Raw genomic sequence first — 21766 nt, forward strand, 5'->3', positions numbered from 1 at the left:
CATTAAGAACACTTCACTCTAACAATGGACCATTGAAAAAAGTCATCGCACCCAGCAGTGTTTCCTCAATTTTTTTCTATGTGCGGAATGAATTTTGTTCTGTGCACCAATATCGAAGTAATGTGCGGATGTGTGCCACCAGGAGCAACAAAAAACCTAGATGATACATATATTTTTAAAAAGTTACTATAGGGATAATTACTCCAGCCAGGACAGGTTAGGCATTTTAGAACTCGCTACTCAAAGAATTAAATTTAAGCGTAAGAGAGAAACAAAATTATAAAATGCATAGACAAGTCAAACTAAAATAACACATGTTGAAAGAATAAAATTACAGAGAATATATGTGCATTGCAGGAAGTACCAAGAAGTAACAACAATAATGCAAGTATGTGTTGAGAGGCGAGTGTGAAAGCGTGTGTGTGTATGTGTGTGTGTCAGTCAGAGACAACGTGTATGCGTTTGTCAGAGACTGTGTGTGTGTGTGTGTGTGTGTGTGTGTGTGCTGGCTGCTGGGGAAGTCTGAGAGACCATGCGCTCTTTAAGGCACTCACACACCAGAAGGCTCAGAGCCCTGTCCCCTCTCCCCCACGCTGCAGAGGTGGGCTACATGGGTAGGCAGAGGTACGGGAGGGGGACACTGACATCAGTGCCCCTCCTTTCCCCACTCAGCACAGCAAGCAGGAGGGCCCCGGGAGCAGCTTGCCAGGGGCTCCAAGGCAGAGGGCAGAAGCAACGTGGCTGAAGAGCTGCGTGGTGAGCGGCACTAGATTCACTCCTGGGTGGCTGTGTGACCGCACAGCTTAGATCTTATTAGGTCTTCCTGTAGATGCCTCAGACTCTGAAGGGGCCAATGGCCACCCCCTGTACTTCAGTAAACTATGTATGGACATGTTATATGCTCATGTGACCCTAGACTCCCTTCCTGAAAGCCTTTTTAGTGTGGAGATATGTCCCCAAATCTTCACAGTACAGGTTGGGTAAGGGGAAATCTTCCTCACTCAGCATAAGAATGATTAGGGAGAAGGCCTTGAAACTATAGAAGGTGGAGGACTGAAGAGATGGCGAGCAGTGGGAAGAACAAGGAGTAATGGTCTCAAGTTGCAATGGGGGAGGTTTAGGTTGGATATTAGGAAAAACTTTTTCACTAGGAGGGTGGTGAAGCACTGGAATGGGTTACCTACGGAGGTGGTGGAACCTCCTTCCTTAGAAGTTTTTAAGGTGAGGCTTGACAAAGCCCTGGTTGGGATGACTTAGTTGGGAATTGGTCCTGCTTTGAGCAGGGGTTTGGATTAGATGACCTCCTGAGGTCCCTTCCAACCCTGATAATCTATGATTCTATTTTATGATTCTAAGAAGTCTCCCTGCAAGTCTTTCCAGTACTTGAGAGAAGAATCCATCCCCAGTTAATGCTGTAGATGACCAATCATTAAAGGTAGGTCTATATTCCAGTACAGAGGGAGATTTTGATGATTTAAGTCCTAGTAGGACTGTTTGCTTAGAAGAAAAGGTCAGTGCAGAAAGACTTTTTAGGTGCTGGGGATGCTGCATGCAATGTTGACGGTGCCAGAAGGTCATCTGGTTGTGATACCAACTGTAGCACCTACGTAATTCCAAATCAAATCCTGTTGCAGCAAAAGGGAGTCCAGAACCAAAAGGCAAAAGAAATCTCATACTACTGCATAGACTTCTGGTGTCACTGATACCAATAAAGTTTGAGGTTGTGTCTAAGGTAGAGTGTCTAATACCTTATTGGAACTGGTCTCAATGGTACCTGCATCAGTACCAGAGCCTACAGCCAGCCTTCTTGATGTATGTCTATCGTCATTTCTGGGGGGCCACGAGTCTATATCCATGCTCTAACTTCAGTCACTGTTTTTTGATGGACCTATCTTCCAGGAACATATCCATTTCTTTGTCTCTGAAAAACTGTGTTCCTGGAGCCCCTGCCATTAGAGCCTGCAGTTTGCTTACTCTCCTTGTGGCTATTATGGCAAGACGAAAAGCTGTCTTTTCGAAAAAGGGACAGAGAACAAGTTGCTTGAGGCCCAAATGGAGGTCTGATGAAGGCGGCTAGTACAGTGTTGAGGTCCCACAATTGAACTGCTTCTTTCATAGGTGGAAAGAGATGGACAATACTTTTTAGAACTTGGACTACAATGGAGTTAAAAGAAATTGACTTCCCTTGGATTGGAGGATAGAATGCCAAGATGGCTGCTATGTGGACCCTCAACAATCTGAGAGACAGATTTGAGGATTTAAGGTGCATCAGGTAATCCAAAATGTCCTGAATGCAGGCTATCATTGGCTGAATTCCCTGAGACTGGACCAAACTAAAAAAACACTTCCACTTGGCAGAATAGGGAGAGATAGTAGAGGGTTTTCTACTATTAAATCGGACTAATTGAAGTGCTTCTGAAGATCAGCCTTCCTCCTCATCTAAACACAGATTCCATGCCACGAGGTACAGAGTGTTCAGTGTCGGGTGTCTGACCATGGTGTTGAGTCAGGAAGGAGGGGAAGAGGTGTGGGAGGCCGAACAGATAGATGATGACATTTGGAGAACCAACATTGTCTTGGCCAAGCTGGCACAATGAGTATCCATTTGGAATGATCTGCTTCAATTTGAGAATAACTTGAAGGATGAGTGGCTTGTGTCGGGAAGGCATACAGTAGTGCTGATTCCCAATTCAGATGGACGGTGTTGGTTAAAAAGCCTGGACTGAGACTTGCTTGTGATCAAAATTGATGGCACTTCTTGGTTTTTTCTTTCTTTTTTTTTATTGCAAACATGTCAACAGACAGAATGTCCCATTTTCTGAACACTGCACTTCAGGGGCTACTCATGATTCTGGGAGAAATTCCTGCTGAGGTGATCAGCCAACTGATTCTGGCCCCTGGTAAGTAGGCAGCCATGAGAATAATGCATAAAAAGCCACAACTTTATTGCTTCTTGACAAAGCTGCTTGAAGTGAGCTTTCAAAGTCTCTAGATGCAGTCTCCAACCTATTGTAGAGATATCAGTAACTGTAGTCTTGATCAGTGGAGGATGGGCAAAGGATACATCCTATCATACATTGTTTTGATCTGTCCACCCCTCTAGGGACTACAGGATCACCAGTGGCACTCGGACAAAGCTGTCCAATGACTGAGAACTCCAGAGATAGACATACAGATTTTAACCAGCTTTGAAGTGGATCTCCCCTGGTGGACTAAATAAATGCTTGTGCCCAGGCACACAGACTGTAGTTGAATGACGAGATTGGAGGGACAGACACAGGTGATGAATTGTTTGGAATCACTTGTGCAGGGGAAAAGCTCTCAAACTTGTAGTCTAGTATAGCCCCAATGAACTCAATTTTTTCTGTTGACTTGCCCCTGTTCAAAATCAGTCCCAACAAATTGATGAGATTCAGCATGAAGTGAAGTTTAAGGACTTGGTCTTCAAACTTGCCCTCACTAACCAATCATCCAGGTATGGGAAGACATGAATCCTCATTCTCCTGAGAGAGGCTGTGGCTGCAGTCATGCATTTGGTAAATATGCATGGGGCAGAGGACTGTGTATTGATAATGTTGATCTGCCATTATAAGAAACTTCATGTGGCTTGGGAAAATCACCATGTGGAAGTAGGAATTCTCAGATCGAGGATTGCAAACGAGTCATTTTGATCCAATGCAGGGAGGATTGTAACTAGTGTTACCATATAGAATCCGTAAAAGCAGCAAAGAGTCTTGTGGCACCTTATAGACTAACAGACATTTTGGAGCATGAGCTTTCGTGGGTGAATACCCACTTCATTGGATGCATGTATTCACCCACAAAAGCTCATGCTCCAAAACATCTGTTAGTCTATAAGGTGCCACAAGACACTTTGCTGCTTTTACAGATCCAGACTAACACGGCTACCCCTCTGATACATATAGAATCTGATATTTGATGTACTTGTTGATACCTCAGTGGTCAAGAATAGGTCTCAGCTCTCTCTTGGACTTGGGGATTAGGAAATAACATGAGTAGAATCCCTTTTCCCAAAACTGAAGGGTAATTTTTTTCTATGGCTCCTGAATCTCAGAGTCTGAATCTGCTGACAAAGCAGTGACTCATGAGAGGGATCTCTGAAAAGGGACAGGGTAGAGGAGTGGGAAGGGGGGTGGGGACAAGAATTGGATGACATCACCTGATCACAGTTCTTGGGACCCATTTGTCTGTGGTTATTGTTTCCCAAGTACAGTAGAAGTGGGACAGCCTGTTCCCAAATGGAGGCAATACGGTCAGGAAGTTGATGACTGGTATGCTCCCCTTGAGAGGAGAGACACATTGGCAGTTTGTCCAAAGCTGATGGAGGATGAGCTGGTGGTTGGTTGAAGTTGGAACCAGAGGGCCTTCTCTTTTGTGTCTTGTGTCTCCTCAGGGAGAAGTCTTGCTGCCTAGCAGGATAAGCTATCTGCCTGAAGTACTGCTGGGAATATTGACAGTATTGCTGCTGCTGTTGCTGAGCTCCATAATGATGACTCTTAACTTCTGGGGTAACCCCCAATGAACACACAGTGGCCGGAGAGTCCTTAAAGGAATGCAGCATCTCATTAGTCTTTTTGGAAAACAAGAACTGACCATCGAAGGGTAAGTCCTCTATACTTTGTTGAACCTTGGGAGCTATGGTAGAGTTCTATAACATAAAAACATAAGAATGATCCTACTGGGTCAGACCAAAGGTCCATCTAGCCCAGAATCCTGTCTTCCATAGTGGTCAGTGCCAGGTGTCCCAGAGGGAATGAACAGAACAGGTAATCATCAAGTGATCTATCCCTGTGTCACTCATTCCCAGCTTCTGGCAACCAGAGGCTAGGGACACCATTCCTGCCCATTCTGGCTAATAGCCATTGATGAACCTATCCTCCATGAATTTATCTAGGTCTTTTTTGAACCCTGTTATGGTCTTGGCCTTCACAACATCCTCTGGCATGGAGTTCCACAGGTTGACTGTGCATTGTGTGAAGAACTACTTCCTTTTATTTGTTTTAAACCTGCTGCCTATTAATTTCATTTGGTGACCCCTAGTTCTTGTGTTATGAGAAGTAGAAAACAACACCTCCTTATCTGCTTTCTCTACACCAGTCATGATTTTATAGACTTCAATCAGATCTCCCCTTAGCCGTCTCTTTTCCAAGCTGAAAAGTCCCAGTCTTATTATTCTCTCCTCATATGGAAGCCGTTCCATACCCCTAATCATTTTTGTTGCCCTTTACTGAACCTTTTCCAATTCCAATATATCTTTTTTGAGATGGCGTGACCACATCTGCACACAGTATTCAAGATGTGGGCGTACCAGGGATTTATATAGAGGCAACATGATATTTTCTGTCCTATTATCTATCTCTTTCTTAATTATTCCCAGCATTCTGTTTGCTTTTTTGACTGCTGCTGCACATTGAGTGGATGGTTTCAGAGAACTACTCACAATGACTCCAAGATTTCTTTCTTGAGTGGTAACAGCTAATTTAGACACCATAATTTTATATATATAGTTGGGATTATGCTTTCCAATGTGCATTACCTTGCATTTATCAGCATTAAATTTCATCTGCCATTTTGTTGCCCAGTCATCCAGATCTGAGAGATCCTTTTGTAGCTCTTTGCAGTATGCCTGGGTCTTAACTATCTTTAGTAATTTTGTATCATCTGCAAATTTTGCCACCTCACTGTTTACCTCTTTTTCCAGATCATTTATGAATATGTTGAATAGGACTGGTCCCAGAACAGACCCCTGGGGGACACCACTATTTACCTCTCTCCATTCTGAAAACTGACCATTTTTACCTACCCTTTGTTTCCTATCTTTTTTACCAGTTACCAATCCATGAGAGCACCTTCCTTCTTATTCTGTGGCAGCTTACTTTATGTAAGAGCCTTTGGTGAGGGACCTTGTCAAAGGCTTTCTGAAAATCTAAGTACACTATATCCACTGGATCCCCTTGGTCCACATGCTTGTTGACCCCCTTAGAGAATTCTAGTAGATTGGTGAGGCATGATTTCCATTTATTAAAACCATATTGACTCGTCTTCAACAAATTATGTTCATCTATATGGCTGACAATATTGTTCTTTATTATAGTTTCAACCAGTTTGCCTGGTACTGAAGTCAGGCTTACAGGCCAGTAATGGCCAGGATCACCTCTGGAGCCCTTTTTAAAAACTGGCGTCACATTAGCTATCCTCCAGTCTTCTGGTACAGAAGCTGATTTAAATGATAGGTTACAGACTACAGTTAGTAGTTCTGCAATTTCACATTTGAGTCTTGGTGGTGTTCCAAAACCCCTCTAATGATACCTCAATCTGGCACAATTCCTCAGATCTATCACTTAAAAAGAATGGCTCAGGTTTGGGAATCTCCCTCACATCCTCAGCCATGAAGACCGATGCAAACTAAAATTAATTTAGTTTCTCCGCAGTGGCCTTATCATCCTTGCGTGCTCCTTTAGCACCTCGATTGTCCAGTAGCCCCACTGGCTGTTTAGCAGGCTTTCTGCTTCTGATGTACTTTAAAAAATTGCTATTACTTTTTGAGTCTTTGGCTAACTGTTCCTCAAATTCTTTTTTGGCCTTCCTAATCATATTTTTACACTTTATTTGCTGGTGTTTATGCTCCTTTCTATTTTCCTCACTAGGATTTAACTTCTACTTTTTAAAGGATGCCTTTTTGCCTCTCACTGCTTCTTTTATGTTGTTGTTTAGCCACAGTGGCTCTTTTTTGGTTCTCTTACTATATTTTTTAATTTGGGGTATACATTTAAGTTGAGCCTCTATTATGGTGTCTTTAAAAAAGTTTCCACGCAGCTTGCAGAGATTTCACTTTTGGCACTGTACCCTTTAATTTCTGTTTAACTAACCTCCTAATTTTTGTGTAGTTTCCCTTTCCGAAATTAAATGCTACAGAGCTGGGCTGCTGTGGTGTTTTTCCTGCCACAGGGATGTTAAATTTAATTATATTATGGTCACTATTATCAAGCAATCCAGCTATAGTCACCTCTTGGACCAGATCCTGTGCTCCACTTAGGCCTTTATCAAGAATTGCCTCTCCTCTGGTGGGTTCCAGGACCAGCTGCTCCAAGAAGCAGTCATTTAAGGTGTCAAGAAACTTTATCTCTGCATCCTGTCCTGAGGTACATGTACCCAGTCAAAATGGGGATAATTGAAATCCCCCATTATTATTATTGAGTTTTTTATTTTAATGTCCCCTCTGATCTCTCTGAGAATTTCACAGTAACTATCACCATCCTGGTCAGGTGGTCAGTAATATATCCCTGCTATATTCTTATTATTAGAGCATGGAATTTTTATCCATAGAGATTCTATGATACAGTTTGATTCATTTATGATTTTACTTCTATGCTTTTTCACATATGCCACTCCCCCATCAGCACGACCTGTTCTGTCCTTCTGATATATTTTGTACCCTGGTATTACTGTATCCCATTGATTAGCCTCATTCCACCAAGTTTCTGTGATGCCTATTATATCGATATGCTCATTTAATACGAGACACTCTAGTTCACCCATTTTATTACTTAGACTTCTAGCATTGGTATACAAGCACTTTAAAAACTTGTCTCGTTTTAGCTGTCTGCCATTATACAATGTAATTGAATGGGACTCTTTTTTATTTGACTGTTTCTGATCAGACCCTGCCTGTATTTTATCATTTTCCATCCTCTCGTCCTCACTAGGACATAGAGATTCTCTATTAATACATCCTCCCCTAAGGGATGTACAAATCATGTGCTCCTCTGCACCAGTCGGCTTTCCCCCGGCCTTGGTTTTAAAAACTGCTCTACGACCTTTTTAATGTTACGTGCCAGCAGTCTGGTTCCATTTTGGTTTAGTTGGAACCCATCTTTCCTGTATAGGCTCCCCCTTTCCCAAAAGTTTCCCCAGTTCCTAATAAATCTAAACCCCTCCTCCCTACATGCATTGAGACTCTGCAGTTCTGCTTGTCTAACTGGCCCTGCCAAGAGGCTCTTCTCATTATTACAAGTGAGGCCATAGTTCTGGAGGAAGTGTCCAGCACATCCGGTGCTGATTGCAATGAGGTCTTAATAACTAGATGATCTTTCACAATGAAAGCCTTAAACTCTTCCCTGGAGGCTTCTGGCAATTTATATGTACATTTGGACACCACATCCCAGTTGACAAAGTCATATGTTGATAATACATATTATTATTGATTAGCCTGTTGATTAGCAATGCACATCTATAGTGAGGAGATAAAATAAATCTTCCTTTTCATTAAATCTAACCTCTTAGACTTCTTTAGGTGTCAACTTATACCTCCCTTTTCACAACCTCTCATTTGCCACTGTTACAACAAGAGAGTTAGGGGCCAAATGGGACTTAAAACACTGATACCCCTGCATGGGGACATAGTACCACTTATCTGTATGGTTCGCTATAGGAGGTAAGGAAGCTGGGGTATGCCACAAGGTCTTGTGGGTTCCAAAATAGTTTATTTATAGGGAGAGCTACCCTCCCTGGTGCTGAAAGTTGAATAATGTCCACCAATTTATGGCTATTCTACTGAACAAACTCATCCTGAATGCCCAAGGTTGTAGCCATTTGCCTCAGGAGTTCTTGACAACACTTACAATCCTCAGACACAGGAGAAGACAAATCCAGCACTGTGGAATCATCTGGTGAGGAAGAAGAGGAAGAAAATGGAACCAATCGTATCTCCTGCATCAATACCTGCTCTTGAACAACGCTTCAGGCTGAACCAGTTCAGATGGAGCAACATCAGTCTGTGTCTCCAGCCGGGGAAGCTTGGGAGGCGAGATTACCAAAGAGTTTGTTGACCTTGCTCTGGACTGGGCAGAGGATCTCCAAGGCACAATAAGTACCGAGTTTTTAGGGATAACCACCCCACACAACAGGCAGTGCTTAAAACCTGGCAAGGGCATTGCACCAAGCTAAATTCTCCTTAACTAAATGACTACTAACTAAATACTAAGGGTACTACTGTAACTTACTGTAACTATGCACATGCATTCACGGAAAAAGTACTGTGATAGCAAAACACGAGCTAAGTACTGGAATAAATTGCCCAAGGAGGTTGTGGAATCTCCATCATTGCAGATTTTTCAGAGCAGGTTAGACCTGTCAGAGATGGTCTAGACCGATGGTCTAGTCCTGCCAAGAGTGCAGGGGACTGGACTAGATGAACTCTCAAGGTCCCTTCCAGTCCTACGATTCTATACCACATACAATGCTCTGACTCAAGCCATAGGTGGTGAGAAAGAACTGAGGGGAGTTGGGGTGGTGTGGCCCTTAAATAGCCATGGTAGAGGTTATGGGGTTCTGTAGCAGGGTGGACCCTGCTCCTGCCCTGAGGGGTTTAAAAGCAGCCTGGCAGGGCTTGAGAGCTGCTGCTCTAGGCTGGGCTGATTGGGGAAGTGGCTGCAGCTGGGGCCACGCCCCAAACTGAGCCCAGCTGGCCCTTATAAGAAGGCCAGGGAAGCCAGAAGCAAAACAGTCTCTCTCTGCCTTCAGAGGGAGAAGGGCCTGGCTGCAAGGAGCTAGAGACTGGACACCTGAGTGAAGCAGGGCTGGGGAAAGGCTGAGGAGCTGGGGAGCTCCAGCCTGGAAAGCCCCAGGCTGCGGCCTAGCAGAGGGCCAACAGGTACTGGGGGTTGCAGAGGGCAGCCCAGGGGTAGGCCAAAGCAGCAGGTCCAAACCCCTTTGCCTGTGATGAGTAGGCTGATACTGCAGTCTGCCCCAGAGTGTGGGGCTAGACAATGACTGGCAGTAGCCATATACTGAGGCAAGGTGGGAATAGAGGGTGGGGGTTACCCAAGGAGGGGAGACCCAGAGAGAAAGGGGTTACTGCCAGGGGGCAGCACCCCCATGTAAAAGGGCACCGGGTCCAGGGAGGGACACGGGGGCCTGAAGACAGGCGGATCACCGGCCTGCAGAGGGCGCTCCAGCGCTGGACAGAGCTAATTCCCGGAGTCACCAGCAGGAGGCGCTGCGGGGGTGAGTCCGACCCGTTACAGGTTCCAAGGGTGTGCGTGTCGCCCCAGCGGATAATGCTCAGCAAAGTTCTCTGGCTTTTGGCACACTAGGCGTGTGCCTACCTTTGTGGAATACACATTTGCAATCAATCAAAGAAGAACATTACATGACACCCATTGGTGAACTAGAATGTAAATACCAGATCCAGGGGATCCTTGTAACCCTTATGAACCTCTGTGCCCTCTGCCAGTCAGCATCAAGAGGTCCTTGGATCACACCATGCACAGATGGCCCTAGCCTCCAGTGAATTTCATGAAATCCATGTACGTGTTCAGGAATTGTGGGTACTGATGGCTGACACCTCCACTGTTCAGGTGCCTCATTATAAACCCCACTTCCCAGGCAGAATAATCTAGGTAAACTTCATGACACAAATCTCAGTTTTCCTTCCCACTTCCCATGGGTTTTCCAAGGAAGGGGCAATCTATCCTTAGTTTCAGTAGTGCCTTTCAGCTAAAACTGGCTGTCTGCAAGCCTCCTTTCAGAATATAAAATGCAGGATTTAACCTATAAACCCATAATAACGGGGGGTTTGCTACCTGAGGAATAATTGCCTTTGTCCCATGCTCTAATGCTTGTGATCAGAGGACATGCTCAAGCTAGATACCCCACAATTTCAATGGGAAGGTCTCCTGGCAGGTCATTTTTCATGATGTGTACTTGACTCTTGATCAGTCACGCTTCCAGGCATTCTAACAAGCCCTTTTTTCCTAAGGGTATTTGGAAAGGCAGTGGGGAAAGAATTAAAAATGAGTATTAACTGTTTAACTTAACTGTACCTGGCATTTATAGCTTTTTGCATAGAAAACAAATATGTTTAGTGATGTGGGTGTAAGTACTTCACTAAAGAATATATATGATTTAACTACTACTAAGATGGTTATCTAGGATTTTTTTACTTTAAAGAGGAGACAGCTAAGACAAATGTCAAAGAAGCTTCCAAAAACCACACCTTCCAAATAAACCACAATATTACAGAGCCCTTCATCATACAGTGTACGGTATTGTTGACAACAAAGATACATAACGTTCTATTTTAAATTAATCCGTGTTTGCAGGATAGATATGTGTTACTATATAAAATGATTTAAGTCTCTTTTCCTGGATTTGTTTAGCTGTTTTCACCTTCTTATTTGAACATGTACATATGGTATGTGAGAGTGAGAGCGCTCTCTGTAAATGTTTGGAAGGAGCATCTGTCAGACAATAAAACTTACAAGGAAATATGCTTCTCATTTAAAGCATTTCCACCAGAACAATTTTAGTTTTGGACTCAGTTCATTTTTACAGCTTAAAAGCATTAATAAGTTGTACAGAGAACTATGAAGTCACCAGAAAACCTGAGTTGTTGGTAATAATCTGAGATAATTTTAAAAAACATTCTGTGTCTAGTCAGCACCACAGTTTTCCAATAGAAACCTGAAGTAACCGGCATACAGGAGAATCTGGTAGTGCATTAAAAAAATCAAGCAACAGTATGGAATTCATTTTGTTAAACTGGAAAGTCTAAAGGTTACGATAACTGTTGGACCAAAGGGACCCTCTTCAGGCATAAATAGCAAGACTCCTACTGTCCTCTCTTGCAGAACAGCTCAGCTGCCAGCAAAAGCAGGTGCTCTCACCGTATCTGAGCTCCAGAGGAAATATTTAGTAAGTACTCAAAACTCTTTTAATGAATTACTGTATTATACAACTATTAGTGTTTCAATTATGTTTATGCAGTTTTCTCTAAGGACAAAAGCATTTAAAAAGCGGGATTTTAAAAAACTGAGTTTCAGTCTGATGCAAGGATGCTTGCAATTATGTTAATTTTTAAATGTTTTTTCATAGAAAATGTGATTGCAAAGTAACGTATTATATTTGTAATGTATTTGACTTTAAATCTGTTCTAAAAATTCTGCTTCAACTTTTGTTACTTCTCCATGCTTTATTTAATTTAATTTTAGCTTTAAAATAATAAATGTATCATTAATGTTTTACAGAAACATTTACTAGTCTAATTAATTCAAGATTCTAATAAGATTCTAAAAGAAAATCAAAAACATATTTCCTCAAACTCATTACCATGAACAAGTTTAAGATATTTTTTATTTTCCATTAGAAACAGTTGTCCTAAATAGAGTTACAGCTTTTTAACATACTGCATGGAAACTTCAACTCTGTAAGTCCTATATGTTCTTAGATACATTAAGTTTTTAAATGCATTGGATGTGTATTTTCTTCTCGTTCAAAACTTATGCTATATTAAATTTCATTGGGTTACAGTTATTCAGTTTTGAATCTACAGTGACTAATAAGGCTAACATGGACACTTTTTTTTTCTTTCCATGTGTAGGGAAATGGAAAACCTGATGCTTGGCTACAGTTCCTGTAAAGTTATCTGGACACTGCTTATAACAATTTTAGGCTATACCAGCTGTCTGCCTGTGGGTGATGATTCTGTTTGCACAGCAGAGGAAGTTGCTAAGTACAGCATAGTCTTTGTAGGGAAATGGAGTCAGGCTGCTTTCCCTAAGCAGTATCCCCTTTATAGGCCTCCAGCACAATGGTCTTCCTTGCTAGGTAAGTGGCGTGTGCACAGTGTCAAGACCAGATAAAACTCTCTACAGTTGTGATTACATTTTTTTTTGTTTTTTATTTGAATTTATTGAGAATTCCCTTTAGTAAAATGAAAGTCAAAACTAATGTAGCTTGACAGATAAACAATAACATACAGAACTTGCAGCATCCAAAATACTTAGAGTCTACAACTTTTCAATTGGCTTCAGTTTTCAATCGGCTACAGCAGAAGTAAACAGTGATAAGTTAAATGTTTTAGGAAATCCTAAAGGTAAATACCCAAATTGTTGCACATCAGAAATAAAACAGAGAAACTGCAGCAATTAAGATAATCCAAAGCAGACTTTTATATTGAGCAATGTGTTCCCTTAAATAGGTGTTACCCATAGTTCTGACTATACCATGTGGAAAAAGGATGAATATGCCAGCAATGGTGTGCGTGATTTTGCTGAAAAGGGTGAAGCATGGACATTAATGAAGGAAATAGAAGCAGCTGGAGAAAAAATTCAAAGTGTGCATGGAATCTTCTCAGCTCCTGCCATTTCCAGTGGTACAGGACAAACCTTCACGGAATTAGAAGCACATTCAAGACACTCCTTAGTACGTACATTTACATTTTCATTTTAAGGGTCGCTTACTAGTTTTATGCCAGCAGGATGCAAAAGGAGATATTTGAAATGCCACTGATAGCTATCAGTATAATGCAAGGAATTGCTAAGAGAATCCAGTTTTAAAGAACATTATGAACATAAAATCAAATAAAAAAGCATACTGGAATATGTTCTTTTAGAAACCCTCAAATAAAATAGTCAGAAATATGTTTGACCCATTGTCATACTAGAAATCAGACCCTGAAGTTCCTTCTACCCAAGCCTGTAGAGACTGGCAGGGGACTGTTAATTATTATGATGTTTTTCTTTCACTTCCTAGGTTTCTTTTATTGTACGAATTGTGCCTAGCCCTGATTGGTTTGTGGGTGTTGACAGTCTAAATCTATGTGAAGGAGATCATTGGAAAGAACAAGAAACAGTAGATCTTTTTCCATATGATGCTGGAACAGACAGTGGTTTCACATTTTCCTCACCAAACTTTGCCACTATTCCACAGGATACTGTTACAGAGGTAAGTGTGTGTATGTTGTGTACATATAGTGCTTGCGGGAGTGGGAAAGAATAGAGAAGCTGAAGCACTACCCTCTGTGACCTCTTATAACAATACCACATCTAGTGCAGCACCCATTTTCCCCAGTCAGTATCCTTGCCACTGCCAGCATTCCCTACTTACTTCTTGTCTCCTCCATCAACCTGCTCCAAGCATTATTGTGCATGCTGACTACCCTCCATCCAGTATCTCCATCCAAAAATAGCCACAATTTCTTGTGTGATCTCAGTCCCAGAATCCTTCCACAAAAATTAGTGGGATTATCTTCATGACAAGAAATCACAGCTTTTTTGTGTGGCTCGGATGCATAAAGACTGTGCAATCCCAATTCATATGAGTTTTACTTGCCTAGAAACATAATTAAGATGTGATATTCTGTTTAAAATTTCTATCTATCTATGGCAATACTATTTCTATCAACTTCCTTTTATTTTTAATTCATAGATCACTTGTTCCTCTCCAAGTCACCCAGCAAACTCATTTTATTATCCCAAGCTAAAAAGTTTGCCACCTATTGCTCGAGTAACCATTGTAAAACTTAAAAGAAACCAGCTGGGTCTTCCTGGTTCTCAGCCTAACCTGACTGCTGTAGGCAATGAAATAGATGACTCTGTCTCAGGTAAGTGGTTAGTACTTTGATCAACTAGATCCTTTTGTTCCCATTCACTGAGCAGCAAAGGAGAGAAGCAAAATTTTAGAAAACTTCAAATCTGGCAGGCCATGTGGAAGAGAATATGGTTATGTAGAATATTCCTGCTACAGGCAGCAGCAACTTTTCCCTTTAAAAAAATGCTGCAGAGAAAACGGGGGCATGCCCAGTCAAATAACAGCTAATTATTATATTTCTCTGTACCCTTTTCTATGTGGAACAGCATTAACTATTCCTCTGTACTCTGGATCTAATTCTAATATCACTTACGCTTGCATAAATTGGGAGTCATTCTACCAAAGCCAATCGAGTTACACAAGTGTAAACATAGCATAGGTGAGATTAGAACTGGGCCCTCTGGGACAGAGACCAGAGACCACAACAACAGTATAGGCAATAAACTAATCCAAATGTCATAGGAAGAGGATACTGAAAGAAACATGGTGGGGTGGTGAGGGGGAGCCTTCATGTCTGGCCAGGGATCTGCAGATTTGGGTTAGATCCACAGCATGTCTTATTCAAGCCAGAGAACTTCCACAGAGCCACCAGTCCTGTGTGAAAGGGATACTCTGTCAGACTCTCAGCTCCCCAAATCCTTTGCAAATACTAAAGAAAGTGCTTCCTTCCTGTGAGTTCTTACATAATGGAGCAAAGCAATTATATTTACTATATTCTCCTTGGTAAGAAGTATTTTGATAGTGATATGAAATAAGAAAACAAAATTCAGTTCACCAGCTTGAATAGAATTATGATGGCAGCTGATACCTACAGAACGAGATACCCGAGGGGAATTTGAATTTTTTACTGAAATGCTCAAGTGGAGCCAAGATTTAATTTCAAACAATAATATATTTATCCCATCACAGCATTCTTTTTTTTCAAACTGTCTGTGAATGTTAGTGCTCATGTAGGAGAAGGTTCATAGCACTGATCTGACCCAGTCTTAGTGACAAATTCTAAGTATAAATGCTACATCCCCTCTGACTGGAGGAAAGAAGACAGATGGTAGAGAGCCCCGGGCAGGCTTATTCTAGGCACCCTCTGGTGACTTTCTGTACAGGATTGTAGAAAAGGGAAATGTGGAGCACCTCTTAAGAAATGAGTGCAGAGACCAAAATCTTGCACGGGAGAGATCCGTGGGACACATTCCCTGCATATTCTGTAGTAGCAACCACGGCCCAAGTGCATGCCAGCTGCTTCAGATTGGGACTGAAGAGTCTATTTCTCTGGCTTTGGCTCTCTGCCAGGAGTTTGGACCATAAGGTAGGCTTCACAAATTTCCTCACAATTAATAAATAAAGAAAACTTACCTTCCCCATGGTTAATAAGGCCTGACTTGTACATTTAAAACAAGCAGATTTCTAGTTTAAAACATGTTTTCTCAGTAAACAAGAGCTGATCATCCATCATTCAGATTGGGTGACACAAATCACACATAGAATAATATCTTTTCCTCCACAACATTTGGGAAGGGATTACTATTTACTCTGGCCCCAATTCAGGAAAGGAGCTCAAGTATGTACTTAAGTGCTTTCCTTACTAGGGATGGTCTTTAAAACGTGTGTAAGTGCTTCCTGAACTGCGTCCTTAGTATGCTACTTTGAAGATATCATACAGGATTCTCATTCTTGGGTCTCAGCTCCCTAGCCTAAGACAGATGGGGTTGTCTTGTCCTGAAAGCTTAACATCCAAGAGTTGGAAGTCACCAATATGGTATTTTTAGAGACTATTTATTTAATTAATATTTAATTTTTATTTAATTCCCCATAAATGTGAGTAACTGGAAGTGCTAGCTAGAGCAACATGCTGTATTAACTTCCCCACAAAGTTAGTTAATGTGCCTCAGTGTAGGTTAAAACCCCCCTCTGCCTGCACCCTCAGGTGTTCCAATACTGGGCATCCCCATAGCAGATACTGTGAATCAGTGGTTCTCAAACTCGGGGTTGGGACCCCTCGGGGTCATGAGGTTATTACATGGGGGGTTGCGAGCTATCAGCCTCCACCCCAAACCCTGCTTCGTCTCCAGCATTTATAATAGTGCTAAATATATTTTAAAAGTGTTTTTAATTTATAAGGGGAGGGGGGTTGCACTCAGAGGCTTGCTGTGTGAAAGGGGTCACCAATACAAAAGTTTGAGAACCACTGTTGTAAATAGTACCAACTATAACCAGTTATGTAATATATTTGTAATACATTTGATGAGATAATAGTCATTGTTTAGACAAACTACATATTTAGTTCTTTTAAGTTTTCTATACAAGTCCATTTCTCTACTCCATTAAAAATGTTAGTAATTCAGGAGACATTATAAAATAAGAGCAACACATACTGAATCAGAGCAATCATTGTAAGTAAAGCATTTGTTGGACATTCCTAGTCAGAAGTCTCCACTTTGTGTATATACCAGTAACTTAATCCATATAAAAAACTTACTCCACAAGCATAAGGAAAGATTTAATTACCAAAGGTCAAACCATGTTCCCCATCCACTCAAGGTCCATAGAGATCCGTGACTACAGACATATTTCCTCCCAGCTGCTGAGGGAGAGAGTATCTGTATATTTTCTTTGAGAATTTTATAACTTACATATCATTCATATGTATATTCTGTATATATGTGTGTATTACTTTACAGAATTTCTGATGTATTTGGTTGTAGTAAATTTAAAGGATATTAGTATTAAAAAGCTTTTAGTTATACAATATATTTTATTGGCAAAGGGAAGACTGTGTATATAAAAGGTGCTTTACCTTTTCTTGCCAAAAACTAATTACAAGAAGATTTAGCCATAAAAAGAATTAGCATTTTCTTTACTCATGAGGAAGAATAGAATAGGACTTAAATGGAAAATGAAATGAATAGGAACAATATATACAAAGTCATCCCAGGGTATATAAATAAAATTGATAAAAATCTTAATCCTGGTATTATCCAGCAAGCCATGCAAGGGCAAATGAGTTATTAGTAGTGAGATGACAGTAAAATACAATTCTATTTTCAGACCATGCTCATTTTAAAGAGTTTTCCATGAAAAGAACATTTTAAATTCTCAACTAAATAAGTATTATACCATAACTAATGCAGTACCTCAAACAACCTCTACATTACCGTAAAAAAGTCTACCTTTTCAGGAGCTGAAAACAGATGTCTTTATTTACTAGACAACATATGGCTTTTATTAAAGGATTGTAAAATTAAAATCATGTTAATTCTGTTTTTTCAAGTAGATCTTTTTAATATTATCAGTAATGTAACTGATAGTAAATTCTTCATGTATCAAAACAAGCATCAGCCTTATATTTGTATAAGTAAGGACAATTTGATAATAGTTTTGAACATTTTGCCAACTATGTGTTTGCCTTAAGCACATATTTCTGTCAAATCACCTCTTCTTATATATGTTACAGAAACACCATTGGACTGTGAGATTTCACTGTGGTCTTCCTGGGGTCTTTGCAGAGGTACTTGTGGAAAGATAGGGACCAAAACAAGAACTCGTTATGTACGCCTTCACCCTGCCAATAATGGAACTCCTTGTCCAAATCTGGATGAAGAAACAGAATGTGAACCAGACAATTGTATCTGAAATCTCCTTTCCAATGGAATTTAGATCATTTAAATTAAGGTTAGATTTAGTTGACTCTATACTCCATGTCAGTCACTATTCCTTATAATTCAGGTATGTTGTAATGTTTTATTGAAATGTTTAATTAGACTGACGCTGATTTTATTGTTTGATATCAAGAGTTTTTTTAATTACTTAATTTTAGTCCAACAGTTCTTGATCATTTACAGGGAAAACAAAACAAAATCCACTGAATCCATTCCTTCCTACAAATATTGTGTAAGTTCTTGCAGTGCCATCTAGTGGCAGAAAAGAATTTTTTTATATACTGCACAGTTCATTTATGTTAACAAATCTTTTGAATACAATCCAGATTATCACATACATTCTTAAATATTAGAATTTGTAGATTTAAATTTGTTTATTTATACCTATAAAGCTAATTATTATGTTGCTGTAAATTATGTTTTATTATAATTTATTGGCATTAATGTTGACTTCTTTTAATCATGTTTAATTGAATACATTTCTTTGGAAAACACTTACATAAACCAGAGTGACCAGATATTGTAACATAGTTAGGACAATAAAATAACTGTGTAAACTGGTCTTGAATCCTATGCATGCAGAGCAGGAGGTTTGTTTTTCCTCAGACATTGGAAAAATCCAAACTACAAAACTACTCATCACAGAAGCTTCATATAAGCACTCAAAAGTCTGTATACTAATGGAGAGCCACTGAACTCAGTTGAGTTGAATCTCTTTTCAGATTTAAAAACTGACTGATCTTTGGTGTGGATCCCTACCAAATAAACTGACTGGGAAATAACTGGTGAAAAATTGTAAAGTCTGTTCAGCTGACTATAAGTTATACCATTTTCTACATGTATGAAATAAATGTGTCCATGTTCTCTAAAAGCATACGTGGATGTGAATTATTTGTTTATGTAAAAATCACAAATTTTTTAGGCATAAATAAGAAATTATAGATTTGTTTTTAAATGACTCAAAACAGAATTATGTATGGATTTCACAAAACAAAATATATCAAAAACTGTTCCAGACTGAGTTTTGTTACTCAAATAGCTAATTGGTTGAAAAAATGATAGCACGTGGGTTATGCAGAGTTTTTAGTTATAACTTAGGAAAAGGATTTTTAAAATATAAGAGTTCAACAGAAAACTTTTAAGCTAGTTGGGTGTTTATAGGTCTACAGTGCCTGTCCTAGAAAATATACAAAAATAAGAAAGACACACATATGAACAAGAAAGATCTTGGATGGGGCTGGGCAGGTTCATTCTGAAACATGCCATCTATGAAAACCATTTTTGTGCACTAAAAGGGACACTGCACACTGCATTCTCTTTAAGTACAGGAACATTTAAAGGTTCTGACACTTTTTTTTATAGGACTCAGATGAGGATCCTGACGAGTCCTAAAGAAATTAGAACTTGTATCAGCATAGTACATACTGGTCCTCCAAACACTGAATAAACAGTTAAAACAAACACTCGGCTCCAGTTGAATACAGCTAAGTATTTAAAAAAACAAACCTAACTTTTGTCATTTCCGGATGCCTTGCATTCTTCTGATTATCACTCTCTTGTCCTCCATCCCCCTTGTTTCACTTATTCTTGTTTATAACACGTTCTTTTTCTCCATGTTCCTCCTGTGTCCACATTCTTACAGGTTCATTAGCTCTCAAATATCCTGATTTGGGGAAGAAAGGAACTTTTCTCAGGTGTCTCCACATTCTGTATTACATTTATGTCCTTTTCCATTCTTTCTTTATTTTCTATACAGCAGTCTTCCTTATTTTCTGTTTTTGGGTTTTATTTTATTTAACTGTAAAATAAACAATTACATCCATCACCAGGGTATCAGAACAACTTTAAAATGTATTAAAATATACCTGTGAAGTATGCTTTTATTCTGTTCTCTTGCCCCTTCCCCAATCCATTCTCATTGCCCTTTGCCCCGTTTCAATGGGCCATCCTGCTCTGTGAGACAGCCATGTCACTGCAAGAGATGAATTCAGCCTCCAGCATCATTCCTATTAGTGGCCTGGACAGAATTTGAACTGTTGACTGATAAACGGCCAAAGGCTCCAAATCCTATTACTAGTCCATGTTCCTGGACTGATGCTAGAACCCTAAGTTAAAATATAATATGTGATGGTTACAAACACTAGGAATGAGAGGCTAAGAAGGAACTTGTAATATTTTCCATGGGATCTCATGACAACAGCTGTAACTTATAACAACATGAAATATATAATAAAGGGCAGATTTTTCAAGTACTCAGCATCCGCAAATTGGGGCTGGTTTTTCAAAAGCACTCAACGAACGCTTCCATTATGACATTTATGTAACCCCCTTGGGGTTTAGAGAGCATGGCCCCTTTAAAACCTTGTCCTGAGGCAGAGGGAGTGCTGATTGCTGCAGCAAGAGGAAGTGCTGGTTGTTCCAAGGGTGTGGAGAGAGGTAAAGTGACAGTGTAGGTCTGTCTGTAGTTACAGAGAGAAGGACTATAACAAGCACATCGTGAAGCAGCCGAGAACCAGCCTGAAGCCTGGGCAGGACAGAGTGACCAACCAGGGATGTCCCAAGAGAGGAGCACCATGATAAGGAGGAATCACTTGAGAAGGACAAACTGGAGCTGGAGTCAGTATCACAATTGCTCACAGCTGGATGGGGCTATGAGTACTGGGGCATGTCACCTTGCATTGGACATAAGGAGGGAGGCTGTAGCTCTGTGTGGGTTTGCAGAGAGCAGCAGAAAAGGGACCGGAGGGTTTTATTGTTGAAAGGTTACTGGAGCCGAAGACAAGCAGGGGCACCCAAGACTCACTGCCATACTGGAACTCTGCCCAGGGTTCCTGGACTCTGAGTGTAGACACATTGCTTGGTGTCTGTCCTTTTGTATTGTGGTACCACTGGACCTGTGGAACCTTGTGTTTGGATAGAACACTGTTTTACTGCTCCCCCTATCTTCCCTCACATTGTTTGGCTCCAATCATCCTTCTGTAAATAACATTTCCTTTTCCTATATTCTTTATACTATGCTGGTGAGTGTGTTTACACCAGGGGGTGTGGAACAGGTGCTCCTGGGCCGGGAGAGAGTTTCCCTGATGTATTCCTGCACATGCCTTTTGTTGGCCAGAGCTGCCTGAAGAGCAGACTCAATCTTGGCCAGGAGGGTGCATTTATAACCAGGTTTCCTAGCATGCAGGAGATGGTCATTTTTTTGTATGGTAAATCTGCTGTGTTGAAGGTTTTGCTTTTCACATACTTGCTGTTTGTATACACAAATCAGGATGAAGGATAGTCCCTTGAGACAGGAGGAGGGAATCTTCAGGTAAATGCCTGTATTTGTCTATTAACGATTGAAGCAGCTATTGTGAAACAAATGTATCCTGGTAAGTCAACTGTGAAAGCACTGTCTCCCAGAATATTGTGGAAACTGTAGAGGACACTGTGATACTAGGGCATTACAAAGATAACCACGTGTGTCATCTGCAGATTGTGACAGAGGCTGCAAAAAATTATATGGATAGGTGTCCTTTCCTGGAAATTAAGGGCTGGCACAGTGAAGGAAGGAAATTCCATATGCCTCAGAAAACTACTCTGGGTTTACATTATACCTGGTGGTTGTTCTTTCCTCACCTCACCTTATGGCACAATCTAGATTCAGGCCAGGCTTTAGTGGAACTGATGGATGATGTCCTGCAGCCAATGCATAGGGGACAGACTCTCATCCTCCTGAA

The 21766-nt window shown here is 40.6% G+C and overlaps 1 protein-coding gene across 6 annotated transcripts in view; it reads left to right on the top strand.

The window, feature by feature from the left end:
* The window catches only part of SPON2 (spondin 2), an 84896-nt gene extending 65971 nt beyond the window's left edge, over nt 1-18925 (top strand). Inside the window, exons 1-10 of one of the 6 annotated variants that reach the window (XM_045017436.1) lie at nt 2111-2272; nt 2802-2900; nt 3104-3280; nt 4415-4623; nt 11652-11715; nt 12401-12627; nt 13001-13224; nt 13555-13746; nt 14230-14404; nt 17843-18925. In XM_045017436.1, coding sequence (XP_044873371.1) covers nt 12405-12627; nt 13001-13224; nt 13555-13746; nt 14230-14404; nt 17843-18021 — 993 coding nt within the window. In that variant the 5' untranslated portion in view covers nt 2111-2272; nt 2802-2900; nt 3104-3280; ... (1 more) ...; nt 11652-11715; nt 12401-12404 and the 3' untranslated portion in view covers nt 18022-18925. Of the gene's footprint in view, nt 1-2110; nt 2273-2801; nt 2901-3103; nt 3537-4414; nt 4624-11651; nt 11716-12400; nt 12628-13000; nt 13225-13554; nt 13747-14229; nt 14405-17842 lie in introns of those variants that run through there. The other 5 variants (XM_045017434.1, XM_045017438.1, XM_045017437.1 and 2 more) reach the window with 5 other exon arrangements.
* Nucleotides 18926-21766: the final 2841 nt, after the last annotated feature.

This window comes from Mauremys mutica, chromosome 5, assembly GCF_020497125.1.
Source record: "Mauremys mutica isolate MM-2020 ecotype Southern chromosome 5, ASM2049712v1, whole genome shotgun sequence".
NCBI classification, from domain to species: domain Eukaryota; kingdom Metazoa; phylum Chordata; order Testudines; family Geoemydidae; genus Mauremys; species Mauremys mutica.